General features: G+C 34.0%; 2 protein-coding genes across 2 annotated transcripts; both read right to left on the bottom strand.

Moving 5' to 3' along the window:
• Positions 1-1,669: 1,669 nt before the first annotated feature.
• Positions 1,670-2,734, bottom strand: LOC137836170 (uncharacterized mitochondrial protein AtMg00810-like). Its single transcript, XM_068645026.1, has one exon. The coding sequence runs from the start codon at positions 2,732-2,734 to the stop codon at positions 1,670-1,672; it is 1,065 nt and encodes a 354-aa protein (XP_068501127.1).
• A 5,807-nt stretch (positions 2,735-8,541) lies between these two features.
• Positions 8,542-10,774, bottom strand: LOC137834979 (zinc transporter 1). Its single transcript, XM_068643260.1, has 3 exons — positions 10,002-10,774; positions 9,563-9,712; positions 8,542-9,071 (listed from the first exon to the last, which is right to left on the bottom strand). Exons 1-3 carry the CDS (start codon positions 10,623-10,625, stop codon positions 8,766-8,768), a joined length of 1,080 nt encoding a protein of 359 aa, XP_068499361.1. The 5' UTR covers positions 10,626-10,774; the 3' UTR covers positions 8,542-8,765.
• Between the last annotated feature and the right edge of the window lie 4,376 nt (positions 10,775-15,150).

The following is a 15,150-nucleotide window of genomic DNA, read 5'->3' on the forward strand; positions in this document are numbered from 1 at the left end:
CTCAAGTAGAAATAAATAATATAGAGAAAGTTTTGGCCGACGAAGATTAAATTCCAGCCATGGGAATAACTCAGACTTTGGTTCAGACTTTGGTGCCTCCTTTTATTTGAACAAAGTGTGGTTGGAACAAGATGGATCTTTAGAAACAAGTTTGAAGAAGACAATGATGTGATAAGAAATAAGGCTAGATTGACATTCCGGGACTACAATTAAAAAAAAAGGATATATATGTTGGAGATCCCACATCGACTAAAGATTAGAATCTTTCATTGTATATAAGTGGGTGCAAACCTCACCCCATTGAGCCGGTTTTATGGGGTTGAGTTAGGCTTAAAGTCCACTTCGTAATATGGTATCAGAGCCATTTTCGAGCCTATCCTAACGAGTATTTGTTGGGCCTATCGTGCCACCCGCTATCGGGCCGCTATCGGACCACCCAAAATATATAGTCCCACGCACGAGTTGACAGTCTCGGCGTGAGGGGGGTGTGTTGGAGATCCCACATCGACTAGAGATTAGAGCCTTTCATTGTATATAAGTGGGTGCAAACCTTAACCCTATGAGCCGGTTTTATGGGGTTGAGTTAAGCTTAAAGTCCACTTTGTAATATGTTGGAGATCCCACATCCACTAGAGATTAGAGCCTTTCATTGTATATAAGTGGGTGCAAACCTCAACCTCATGAGCCGGTTTTATGGGGTTGAGTTAGGCTTAAAGTCCACTTCGTAATATGGTATCAGAACCATTTCGAGCCTATATCCTAGCGATTGTTTGTGTTGGGCCTATCGTGCCACCCGCTATCGGGCCGCTATCGGACCACCCATAATATATAGTCCCACGCACGAGTTGGTAGTCTCGGCGTGAGGGGGTGTGTTGGAGATCTCACATCGACTAGAGATTAGAGCCTTTCATTGTATATAAGTGGGTGCAAACCTCAACCCTATAAGCCGGTTTTATGGGGTTGAGTTAGGCTTAAAGTCCACTTTGTAATAGGCTTATAGTATTTTATTGAAACCTTTATAAAGTTCATATTATATTAAACATGCATTTTGCATATAAATATATATGGAAGAATGAGAAAACAAATAATTATCGAAAGCACATATGTGAGCATTAAGAAGACCCGTGACACACATACTAAAACAATTAAAGTCACTAATAAATATGAAGGGGAAGTCATTGGAAATTGTTGGAAGTTTATATAAAAAGTGGCACTTTCTAAATTAAGAATGCAATTGTAAAACACTAATTTCTTTTAAGAGCGCACACACTCAATCATAATTAACGGAACTAACTTTGCAATAATCTTTTATTTCTTTTTTTTTACTTAATGTTTTCTCTGTCTCTTTACTTTCTTAGGACTGAAAATCAAATTGTTCATATAAATATAAATGTTATAATTATGTGATTAAATATAGAGATATATATTTCCATAAGTAATTGTCTAAAATAATTAAAAAACAGAAAAATAAATTAAAATTGCTAGTCAATTATTAAATCCACTTTTAAACTAAAAGTGATGTGATTCATTAATAAAAGTATCCAATGTGTAATGAAAGCAGAGAGAGATGGGAGGAAGAAGAGAGAAAAGAAAATCCTTGTATTATTGCAATATTACTGAATATAGAAAGAATGATATATCTACTATATTTATAGAGTTTAAGGAAGTTTTATATGCACTCCGTTAACAGCCCCTGTAAACTTAGGTGGGAGGATTTATCAAACACCCTAAGTTTACACCTGAAGGAGTGAAAGGGAGAGCCAAAAATAGGCTTAGTTAAAATGTCTGCAACTTGAAATTGAGATGGTAAGTGAATGAGAGTGAGACTCTTAGCAAGTACGTGATCCCTGACAAAATGAAGGTCTAATTCAAAATGTTTAGACCTAGAATGCATGATGGGGTTTGCAGCTAGTTGAACATCACTCAAGTTGTCACAGTATAGACATGGTGTAGTGGAACTGATCCGCAACTCATTCAGAAGGGATTGAATCCAGATCATATCAGTTAAGGCAGTAGCAACACTCCTATATTCCGCCTTTGTGCTGCTGCGTGAAACAACTTTCTGCTTCTTTGAAACCCACGAAATTGGATTGAGGCCAAGGAAGATACAGTAACTGGTTGTGGATTTGCGGTCATCTAAGTTAGTAGCCCAGTTAGAGTCGCTGAAGCCCATGATGGAGTACGACAGAGAAGAACAAAGATGAAGACCATGAGACGAGGTGCCAGCTAGGTAGCGAAGAATTCGTTTCACAGCTTTCCAGTGAGACTGCTGAGGTTGGTGCATATATTGGCAAAAACGGTTGACAACAAAGGACAATTCTGGTCTAGTGATGGTAACGTATTGTAAGGCACCCACGATAGAGCGAAAAAACGTAGGATCCTCAACCGATGTGGAGCCATCAACAGTAAGGCGAAGGGAAGAAACCATGGGTGTGGGTTGAGGTTTAACATGGAGCATATCGATGCGGTGTAATAGATGACGAATGTAGTTTGACTGAGAGAGATGCAGGGAAGTATTGGCATGCCAGGTGACTTCAACTCCTAAAAAGTAGTGCAAACGACCGAGATCCTTTAGGGCAAAGTGAGAGCTGAGTTGTGTGATAAACTGTTGCACCAAGGTATGCGAACTACCAGTTACCAAGATGTCATCAACATAGATGAGAATAAACAATGTTGCAGTAGTAGTGAAACGGGTGAATAGGGAAGTATCACTCTTGGAAGGTAGGAAACCCATATTGAGAAGAGTGAGAGACAGTTTCTAGAACCAAGAGTGTGGTGCTTGTTTAAGACCATAGATGGCTTTGTGTAAACAACAGACTTGAGATGAATTGTTGAAAGAAAATCCCGGAGGTTGTTGCATGTAAACCGGTGAATTAAGCTCACCATGCAGGAAGACATTGTTGATGTCAAGCTGGTGAATGGGCCAACATGAAGAGAGAGCAATGGTAAGCACAATACGAATGGTGGTTTGCTTGATAACCGGACTGAAGGTGTCAGAAAAGTCAAGGCCTTCACGTTGGTGGAATCCTTTGGCGACAAGACGGGCTTTGTACCGTTCAAGAGAACCATCAGCGTTGAACTTTCTCTTGAAAACCCACTTGCATCCAACCAGATTAGCGTTGGGAGGCAGCGAAGTCAATGTCCACATGTTGTTGTGAAGGAGAGCATCATACTCAGTTTGCATGGCACGAAACCAAAGTGGATTAGCCATGGCTTGTTTATAATTAGAAGGTTCAGAAATATCATGAGAAATGGAGGTATGAAATAATTTAGCTTTGGAAATACCTGCTTTGGCATGAGTGAGCATGAGATGAGTGTTAGTAGTTGGTGCAAGAGGAGGCTCGGTAGGGAAGACAGGAGATGGAATCGAAGGTAGAGGGGACTCCGTGAGACGTGGGGAAGTGGGGATGGAGGTATGAGGAGCGGGAGTAGTGGCATGAGGAATGGAAACAACAGTGAGAGGTGCAGTAGAAGAAACAAAAAAATCATAAATATCAGAAGTGGAATGATGAAGAAAAAGGTTAGCTGAGAGAGAATAAGGAAACAAAGACTCATTAAATAAAACATTGCATGAAACATGAAGTTTACCACTAGTAGTGAGGCAAAGGTAACCTCTCCTGTGAGGATCGTAGCCAAGAAACAGACATAAGGAGGAATGAAAATCAAATTTGTGTTGGTTATAAGGGCGCATCAGAGGATAACAGGCACACCCAAAAGCTTTAAGAAACTTATAGTTAGGTTTAATAGCAAAAAGCGTTTCATAGGGACTAAGATCATTTAAAACAAGAGTAGGTAAAATGTTGATAATGTGAACAACAGAGGTAAACGCTTCAGCCTAATAAGTGAGAGGAAGAGAAGCACTAGCAAGAAGAGCAAGACCAGTTTCAACAATGAGACGATGTTTTCTTTCTACAAAACCATTTTGTTGGTGTGTGTGTGGGCAAGTGAGACGGTGATCAATACCAAAACAACGCAATGTCTTTGTTAAAGCAAGAAATTCTTTTGCATTATCACTTTGAAGAGCTTTGATAGAAAACCCAGTTTGTTTTTCAGCAAACAATTTAAACTATAAAAAGACAACAGTAACTTTAGATTTAGAGTGAAGAAGATAGAACCAAGTAAACTGAGAGAAGGCATCAAGAAAAGCAATGTAATATAACGAACCATTTGTGGAGGGAGTATGTGAGGGACCCCATATATCAACAAAAACAAGTTGTAACGGTGCATTGTAAGAAGTTAAAGAGCGAGAAAAAGGTAATTGGTGGGCTTTAGATTTAGTGCAGGCATCACAGAAAGCAACATTTTTATTATAGATAATATTCTGTAAATGCATAATATGATGAACAACACGAGATGAAGCATGTCCAAGACGTTGGTGCCAAATATCATAATTGTTCAGCAAAGAACTAGTAGAAGCAGTATGAACAGCAGGGTGCATATGAACAGAGGGTGGCATAGATTGTTGTAAATGTGGAAAAACATAAAGACCATCATGAATTTTTCCTTGGAGAAGAGTCTCTCTTGTAACCTGATTTTTGACAAAATAGTGATCAACAAAGAATTCAAAAAACACCCCATTATCACGGGCAAACTGTGAGACACTGATAAGATTTTTATTAACAGAAGGCACATGAAGAAGATTATGTAGTTTGAAAGAGTGAAAGGAGTTGGAGGAAGAAAGAAAGGCAGATCCAAAGTCACGAATGGGCATACCTGAACCATTACCGAGTTGAACAAATTCATTACTAGTGTACGTGTTGGTGGAGGAGAAAACACAAGGGTCATGGGTTATGTGATGGGTGACACCAGTGTCGGGATACCACAAGGGATCTTGAACAGTTGAAGGAGTGCCCAAGATGGAAGGTTCAGAATGATCAGGATTTGAAGACGACGAAAAGAAGGTTGCATTAGCAGAAATCTGTGAAGGCCCCTTGATATCAGAACGAGTCCAGCAAGTGAGAGTCGTGTGACCATATTTGAAGCAGAGCTGACATTGGACTCGGGCAGGAGCGGTGGAAGAAGATTGATCAGTCCAGGGAGGGTGTGGGCCACGAGGAGATTGATACCTTTTGGTGTTGGTATGGGACCTGAAGAACCCGCGACCATCACGCACGTTATGGCCACGAAAAGCAGAAGTGGAGGAAGGTGAAGGGGTCCAGTTGTTGTAAGCAACATTAGCTTGGGCAAGAGAGTTCTCAAGAGACTGGTGTTTCTCGAACCGTTCTTCTTGAGCAAAAAACAGAAACTCAATATCCTCAATGGTGTAGGGATCAAGCCGTGAGGTAATGGACGTGATAAAAGCATCATACTCTTCAGGAAGACCATCCAAGACAACATCGATGTGGTCTTCAGCCGTGATAGCAGAACCAGTGGCAGCAAGAGAGTCCACCACTTTCTTGACATCAATAAGGTAGGCAAAGATGGAGCGGTCACGTTTAGGGGTTTTGAGCAGGAGCTTGAGTTTTCGAATTTTGGCACGAGTGTGGGAAGCGTAGTAGACGTTTAACTTGTCCCATATGAGATAAGCAGATCGTAATCCAACCATTTGTGTAAGAATTGAAGGGGACATAGAAGCAAGAAGCCAAGCAACAAGCAAATTATCTCGTTGCTTGTGAAGAAGAAAGGCAGGGTTGACGGTGGTGCCAAACAGAAACCGAGAAGGGGTGAGGGGAGATTCCAAGAACGAAAGAAGGTTGAGTCCCTCTACCTGAGCAAGAATTTGTTGGCTCCAAACCAGAAAATTATCATCCGTTAATTTGAGAGAAAGGGCATTGGAAAAAGTGTGAAACTGAACGGGAGATGGGAGGGAAGACACGATTGGAGCAGAGGTGGAAGAGGATGAAGAAGACATGGCTGGAAAAAAAAGGCTTTGTATACCATGTAATGAAAGCAGAAAGAGATGGGTGCAAGAAGAGAGAAAAGAAAACCCTTGTATTATTGCAATATTACTGAATACAGAAAGAAGGATATATCTACTATATTTATAAAGTTTAAGGAAGCTTTATATGCACTCCGTTAACAAAAAGAAAACCCAACATTGCATACTTTCATGCTTGTGGCTATTCTTGTTACATCCTTAATACCAAGGACCAAATTGATAAATTTGACTCCAAGGTAGATAAATGAACATTTCTTGATTACTCCAATAGTTCAAGGCTTATAGAGTGTATAACTCTCATACCTTGATCATAGAAGAAACCGTAAATGTAAAGTTTGACAATTTCTCTTAAACTGATAGGAGACTATCAGATATTTACCTAAACTTTGTATATCTTTGCATTGACAAGACATACAAAAGAAAATCATCAGACGAAACTAAAGAGTCACACGTAGCTGAAGTTTCAAGTAAAGGTCCACAGATTTGTCAAACCCTTCAAAAGGAGTGGATATATGTTTCATCTCATCCTCAAGATGAAATCTCAAGAGAAAGGAAGAAAGCGTAAGAAACATATAATCTTTTAGAGATGAAGCTACTATAGCCTTGGTCTCTCAAGTAGAAATAAATAATATAGAGAAAGTTTTGGCAGACGAAGATTGAATTCCAGCCATAGGAGAACTCAGACTTTGGTGCCTCATTTTATTTAAACAAAGTGTGGTTGGAACAAGATGGATCTTTAGAAACAAGTTAGAAGAAGACAATGATGTGATAAGAAATAATTAGATTGACATTCCAGGACAATTAACAAAAGAAGAAGAAGGATATATATATTTTATTGAAACCTTTATAAAGTTCATATTATATTAAACATGCATTTTGCATATAAATATATATGGAAGAATGAGAAAACAAATAATTATCGAAAGCACATATGTGAGCATTAAGAAGACCCGTGACACACATACTAAAACAATTAAAGTCACTAATAAATATGAAGGGGAAGTCATTGGAAATTGTTGGAAGTTTATATAAAAAGTGACACTTTCTAAATTAAGAATGCAATTGTAAAACACTAATTTCTTTAAGAGCGCGCACACACTGATAATTAACGGAACTGACTTTGCAATAATCTTTTATTTCTTTTTTTTTACTTAATGTTTTCTCTGTCTCTTTAGTTTCTTAGGTCAACTTTTATTAACTGAAAATCAAATTGTCCATATAAATATAAATGTTATAATTATGTGATTAAATATAGAGATATATATACTTTCATAAGTAATTGTCTAAAAAAATTAAAAAACAGAAAAATAAATTAAAATTGCTAGTCAATTATTTAAAATCCACTTTTAAACTAAAAATGACGTGATTCATTAATAAAAGTCTCCAATGTTATTATTATTATTATTTGGGTTGTCATACATGAATAGAAATGCAGGAGTTGAGAGACAGCATGGTATTCTCCTAGATAGATGCCTCCCTAAGATATTCCAATTGTAGGGACAAAAATTGAAGTCAAGTACTTTTATAAAGATCTCTAATAACATAAGCATAATGAGAAGAACATTGGAAGGGACCAAGTTTTTGACCCTCAAAGGCTGTGAAATGGAACAACATATATGGTCCTTTTGCATTAAATAGTTTCCTACACCAAAGAAGATGACAAAGAATAAGCACAAGGGAAATTCCATGGTCAAATCATGGATTAAGCCTGTGATCAATTTTGCAGCAAAGTGGCTCAACAACAGGGACATCAACCATTTTTACATGCATCTCATATTTGAATGAGGGGTGCTTATTACAACTTCTTCTCCTCAGTGCTTCAACTCTGACCAACCACTGCATCTACGCAATCATTGTTATTCCTTTTATTCCACTCCAATATTATTTGTTTATAATTTTTTTAGTTAGTACAAATTTATTATATTCAAGATTTTTTCAAATCTTAAATAAATTTAATATTTTATTAAAAAGTTAGATTTTAAATCTAATTTAATCTTATATAATCTATTTATAAAAAAAAATTTGCATGAAAAATTCATAAGACTCATCTATATATTATAAAAAGATGTATTTATTTGTGTTTTTCTAAACAATTTTAAGTAAAATACATAAATTTCTGTTTTTTTTTCTGTAATACATTCTTTTAAAATAAAATTTTCTTTAATTTTTTTCATAAATCTTATTATCTTATTTTTTTTAAAAGTACTATTTTAATTACTAACAAACTTACGTATATAATTGTAACGATATCTTTAAGTGAAGCAATTATTATTTATAGTACTATGAGGTCTAATTTAATTAAAAGTGTACAACCTCGGACAAACTAGATAGTCTCTGGTGCCCTCACCCAGAAATGATTAGTTTATTGATTGCAGAAAAATATTAAAATATTTCTAATCACAATTTTATATCACCTGATTATATTTAATACCATTTAAAAATAATAGTTTTTTTTTTTTACTTAAATGAATTTTAAAACTTTTGATGTTGTTGTAAGTTATGCTATTTTAAATAATGTAGTTATGAAAAAAAAAATTACATTTATATTACTAAGCCACAAATGTCATTTTCACTGTGTAGTTTACTAGATTCTTAAAAAAATCGTATTATACTTTGAATACTTAATAGATATTGTATGTTTTTTTGTTCTTGGTGGTCAATGATTGAAGGATACGAAAAGCATTCAATACTTTATATTTCTAATATAAAAGCTCCGTAAAGCTTATAAACAACACTTCTCTATTTGTAACTGCACTTGTTGTGGTGCATATTCGGTGTGCCACATTGTTAAATAGAATATGAAAACAAACACATTTAAAGAGAAAAGAGATAGGTATATGAATTTTAGCTGAGGAATTGAAAGTAATTAATGAAAAACCAAAACCTTTTAAGCCCATTTGGCCAATAGTGACATGCAACCTGAGCCTAAAAGAAGGGATATATTTGCCCCTAGTTGGAGCTTCAAATTTTTCTGCAATCTTGGGTTCATAAAATCTGCTGCTAAAAGATCAACCAGTGCCATGTAAATCAAAATCCCAGCAGAAGCAGAATTGAACACCCCTTCAACAGTTAAAGCAGTAGGGCTATTCTCTTTATAAGCACTTGACACCCCCATTCCAATTGCTATACCAATTGGGGTTGTTAGGGAGAAAAAAGTTGCCATAATTGCTGTAGACTTGGATTCAAACTCTGCCTGTCACAATTAATTTAGCTTTATTTAACATTCATTAGAAGGGTGTGTATAATAACATATAGATCAGGTATTTTTTTTCTCTTCTTTATGAACCTAGGAACCAACTTTAAAGCTTTTGTGAATAGTTTAATGTTATAATCAGTTAAAAGCATGTCTTTAGTTTACCTGTGACTGTTTGGTCTTTGTCTTTTTCTTCTAAGTAAAAAGGTTAGATGAAAATATGAGGATGTTGTCATCATGGCAACATTTTACAACCCCTTCTGCTTCCAAACTCAAAAGAAACCACTTTTCTCTTCTGCTTCAAATTTGTTCATATTAGTTAATCCATTCAGCTTAGTCTTTTAGGTGTTTCTTTTCCTAAACCCTATGAATGATTTGATAACACAAGGAAGAGATTGGAAATTTTGTTCATTGAAGATGAAAAGAGGGTCTTAATGATTTTATAAGGAGCATGTAAGATTTATGAAACTATATGAAGCCAATTGCAATACCTGAGATATGCAGCCACCAAGACCCATCCCCTCAAAAAATTGATGGAAAGAAAGGGCCACCAGAAGAGGCTTTATGGTATCAATGCTCCCTGCAGTTCCCAATGATATTCCAATTATCACTGAGTGGACCACAATTCCTATCTCCAACACCTGGAACACAATTCAATAATTTAAACTCAACAATACTTCTACCACAAAACACTCCAAATCCAACATATATATATAAAAAAAACAGGTTGCGTATCAACAACTTAGAACATGTTTTGGTGCTCTTATTTGTTTTTTTTTCAGTTCAATCCTATTGTGAATTGAGTTTGTTTCCAAGCTTGTAGTTTGAAATGAAAGAAAAGAGAGTTACCTTTGCAAAACTCATCAGTTTATAAAATGAAAACTAAATCAAGTTAAAGTTTACTTTCAAACATGTACTAATTGATCTTACTTGTGATATGATGCGCTGCCTAATTAGTTCAGATGTTTCTGCATCCTCAGAGGACACAGCTGATCCATGAGCATGGCCATGTGTGGCATGAGTGTGAACATGTATGTGACCAGCATGTTCATCTCCGATTTCCTCATCAGCAGGAACCTGCTTTGAGGGATTAAAATGTTGTCTGTGGTAGAACCCTGTGGCAAATGAGTCCACCATTAAGGTACCTATTGAGGACATCATGGCAACAAATCCAGTGAAGGGGAACTTGCCCCATGGATTATCCTTAAGGCAAGGTGAAGTCAAGCTTTCATAAGCATCAGGAAGTATGTGGACAAACCCTGTTGCAAGAATCACCCCTGCAGCAAAGGCCTTAACCATGAAGAATATGTCATTCTTGGGATTAAGAGTAGGGATTCTTCTGCTCAGCAATGGGAGACTCACCCCAAGGGCCCCAGCAACAAGCACAGAAGCAATCGAGCCAAGTTTGTAGTGGAGCATTTCACTTGAGTCACTCCTTTTGGCCTCATCTGTGTCACATGTGCAATCTCCTAAGGCCAGGGTTGGCAAGAGAAGCACAAATGGGACAAAGAACAAGTTTGAGATGGTGTTTGAAGAAGCTTCAAAGTTTATCATTTGAAGGAAATTGGGATTGTAACAAGTGAAGGAAGAGAGAAGGTAGTGTAAGAAGTAGTGGTGCTAGGTGTATGAGTCTTTGAGATGTTTTAATGATTGTTATTTAAAAGAAGGAAAAGTGAAGTTTGTACATTAATATGATGAGATCTAAGATTGAACATATATATAAAAGACAAAAGGGGAGAAAATAAAAGCCACTCTGAGAGGCTCAAAACGTGAGCATCTTAAACAACCAATGACACCATATTCAACCATAAATCTGGTGAACACTCTTTTTTTCTTCTTCCATAGACCACACAAGGATTTTCTATGTTAAGTAATTAAGTCAAATTATAAAAAAAAGACTCATTTTGACTGCATAAACACATTTTTTTTCTATTTTATAAAATTAACGACTTTGGTCCTCCTATTTCAAATTGAGACATTTGATGCTCCCTTATTTAAAAAAAAATCAAAATTTTATCTTATCCTCAATTTTACATGTTTTATTGAAAGGAAAAAATTATAATATTTTTCTCTAACAGGCAACAAAAATACTTTCACTTATAAATAAGAGAAACAACATAAAAAAAACTTTTTTTTTTCTTAATAGTTTTTTTGAGTTGATCAAAATCCTTCCAATCTCCTAAGATTTACATTAGTAAGAGATTACATTTTAAAAAAAATATTAGACTTTACATTGATAAACGATTTAGTCTATATGTCACATAATCACCATTTCATCTAAACTTATTGAAATGATTGCATTTGCTTCTTACAACATATCTCTCCAAAACAAATACCCTTATCTCGAACTCCAATGAAAAAAATAAGTCTTTCTCTTTCAATTTTTCTTTCAAGTACTAAAATAATAATAAATAAATAATTTTACTATAGAAAATGCTGTAATTCTCTTATAAATAAGAAATTCTCTTCTCGCAATTTGAACTTAATGATCAATTAAAATATACAAGAATAAAACAGTTAAATAACATAAAATCTGGACGTTTACATATAATTGGTATACAAGTTGCAGAATTCTTTTATTTACAAAGAAAACACAGAGGAATGGATGCAATTTGTTCCAGGATTGAATTGAGCTAGGCTAATTCTCCCTACAACAGATCAATTTTGATATACACCGATAATTTATTTTTAAACTCCAAATTGCTCTTGTCATCTTTTTTAGATTTTCGCATTTCGAATCCAGAAGACATTATTATGCTGCGAATTTTCATATCTAGAAAACACATTTTCAGTTTTGAATTTGTATATCTAGAATTGTTTTATTTGTGTTGCATATATAAATATCTAAAAAAATAAGGATAATAAAGACATTTTCTTTGATGTAGGTCAATGTAGGGAGAATTAGCCCTACCCTTATCATATAATTGTTCTGTGAAACCTGCAAGAATTTTTATTTCTACAAAAGATACTGCAATCCGGATTGAGAATTTATGCATATGGAAATTACCCATTTGAATAATATGCAGTGGTTTTGGATGGCATGGCAAAAACATTTTATGGTACCAAAGGGCATTTAGGTCATTAGGAATGAAGATAGGGATGGAGTCAGAAAAGCAAAATGAGGTCATAGAATTGAATTACGTGCATCCATAGTGGGAAAAGATGTCTTACCTAAAAAATAAAAGCAGTGATAATATATGAACTTGTGTTGACAACATGTTGTCATGCAAACCCTAATTATTTGTGATTTACCTTTCATTTGGCTCATTCTTTGTCTTAATTTGGCTAATATGTCGATATTATGTCTTTGCATTTCCAACACTCCAGCTTCTTGGCCTTTGCATAAAGCTTCTTCAACAGGTGATTTAATTATTCAGTTAAAGGTAAAAAAAGTTCATGTAGCTTGGCTCTTTCTGAACCCTAGCTATTATCACAAAAGCTATCATGCCACTTTCTTTTTCCCATTGTTTTCAGCTAATCTTTCTTAGAATTGCCATTTTCCTGTGCAGTTTGTTTAGTGGAATACAACTGGGGTTTCTTCTTGGGGTTTGTTTCATGTCAATTTTTTGGTCCATTGTGGTTGATGTGAAAGTGAGGATACATGTTTTGTATTTACTCATAGCTTGTGAAAAATTAGTTTTAGACGTATTCTATTTCAAGAGAGTTTGCAGATAAATGAATACCATATTTATCCATTCTTTTATTTCATTTTTTTACACTTCTTTTCCACTTTTTTTAATTTTAAATAATTATGCTATTTATACTTTTAAAATGATTACATACTGAGGAGAATAACATTCTTAGGTATGATTTCTATGAATGTATATTATTTTTAGAAGTGTGCAATTATAGAGTGAAGCAAGACTCCTATTTAGACTCTTTTCATTGTAGAATGGCCATAAGTTTAATATCTGAATGGTGATACAACATGAAATTTAAGATCTCAGATTTTGAATAAAACCCTCGTTTATAAGAATAAAAAATTATTATTTTATCTTAAATATATTAACTAGCAAATGACACATTACTATTGAATACAAATTTTATAAAACTTTTATCTATATTGAAGTGAAAATGATATAGAGATTTTAGAATGGTACAGTGAGACACTTAAAAAAGTTATATTATGATAACAAGCAGGTAGTTGATAGCTCCCATGTTCTTCCACTGAAATTTATTTCTTAGTTTGGTTGTATTGTTAAATCTTATCAAAATAAATTCAATCTTCACCAAATATAGGGGTTTGTTTCATTTAAAAACAAACAAGTTATGTGGCTCATATACTAGTTAGAGCTTTAAGATTATACTTTTGGCTGGGGTGGAAAAATGTGAGTTGATTCGATTTGTATTAATCCGTTTTATATTAGACTATGAATTAGGTTGGTTCGTTCTGTTTAAATAATATGGGTTTATTTTATTGGCCCGTTTCGTATAAGAGATAATTCAGTTAACTTGTATAAAAATATAATTTTTTTAAAAAATAAAAAAATAGTAATGCACTTGTAATATATATAGAAAACACTTGTTATCTTATTTATAAACGGCATACATGATAATATTCAATTTACATTATTAGGGATTATTTTTTACCTCTTTTAATTTGTTTTCAGTTTAATAATTTCTTCAATGACTTTACATTCTCCTAATATTCTTACCACACTATGAACTGAAAAGGTGTTTGAGGTTGGCATAAATGGTAGGAATCAAGAGAGCACGTGGGGTGATTGAGGACATGACATTGATGAGAACCAAAACCTAGAGAAGACAATAACTGTATTTTTTATTATGATGTTTCTTCCTGCATGCACTCCATCAAATTTCTTCATGCACCTCATCAATTTTGGAATTTAATTTTCCTAACATAAAGTAAATTTTGGAAATGGAAATTTATAAGAAAAAAGACAAAATTCAGAATAATCTTTCCGGAACAACTATACCTTCTAGAATTTAGAATAACTATTTTGACTTCTAAAATCTGATTTATGAAATTGATGGAATGTAGAAAGAAATTTGATGGGATTTAAAAAGAAATATTTTTTTTTATTAATTTCTAAGCTAGCGAGATGCCTCGTCCCATCTCGTACCTGACCTGCGCAGATTACGAATTATAATGCACGAGCATAAACAGATCAACAAACTAAAATAGTGAGTCCGTCACATGTTTTTCATAATAAACGATGCATAACCCATCCTACATTGTCATCCCAATTTTTGAATTTTTTTTAGCTTGTTACTACTTCATGCATTATATTAGGAATGAATGGGTATAATTTTCTTTGAATTGAAAAAACTAACCCTATTTAGTTTTTTTCTTAATTATTGTAATATTTTTAAAATTACAAATTTTTAGATGGCTATTCAAAAGTGCAGGGAACCCGTCTTGAGGGACGTACGTGGAGAGGGGGTTGAGACAAAAGGATTTGCTATCTCATGAAGTGATCAATGTTCCTTCATGGATGGTTCACAACTTCCAAAGGTACGAAAGCAATGTGTTCCATGCGTGTAGGTTTCTTTTCTTTTATTTTGAAGTTAAAGTATGTTTAAAAACCTTATTTATAAACACTTTTTTCAAAAAAAATCTTTAACTTTTTTACATAGATAAATTTCTAAAATTGTTTCATATATTTTCTCTATTTTTTTTTAATTTATACATAAATAAATCTTAACTAATGAAAAAAATTATTTATTTTCTAGAACCCTTAATTATAAGTTAAATTTATTTAAACATACTCCATCAGAAGCAATTCACCTTAATTAATATTGTACAAAATTAACATGATCTCTATATAAAAGAAGGTTTAATAGATTTTTTCTCTCTTTAATTTTTTTTATTTAGTCCTACTATATTTAAAAGTCTCAATTTGGCTTAAAAATAGTTAATTTGATCATTTTCATTAAATTGGTGTTAATGACTTTCACAGTAGGAAAATGTAGCATCATACAATGTAACAACTATAAAGTAAATTTTAGGCACATTACATTTTAAAAAAAATTATGAAATAGAAATTAATTTTAAAAATAAAAAATAATTAATTATTATAATAACTAAATTAGAGATATTTTAAAAATTAAACAATTC

Source organism: Phaseolus vulgaris, chromosome 5, assembly GCF_000499845.2.
Source record: "Phaseolus vulgaris cultivar G19833 chromosome 5, P. vulgaris v2.0, whole genome shotgun sequence".
In the NCBI taxonomy this organism is placed as follows: Eukaryota; Viridiplantae; Streptophyta; class Magnoliopsida; order Fabales; family Fabaceae; genus Phaseolus; species Phaseolus vulgaris.

Coding starts and splice junctions, on each gene's coding strand:
- LOC137834979 (XM_068643260.1), bottom strand. CDS start 10,625: ATGATAAACTTTGAAGCTTCTTCAAACACCATCTCAAACTTGTTCTTT. Junction 9,713..10,001: donor GGCAGCGCATCATATCACAA/GTAAGATCAATT, acceptor ATTGTGTTCCAG/GTGTTGGAGATAGGAATTGT. Junction 9,072..9,562: donor TTGGTGGCTGCATATCTCAG/GTATTGCAATTG, acceptor TAATTGTGACAG/GCAGAGTTTGAATCCAAGTC.
- LOC137836170 (XM_068645026.1), bottom strand. CDS start 2,734: ATGGGTTTCCTACCTTCCAAGAGTGATACTTCCCTATTCACCCGTTTC.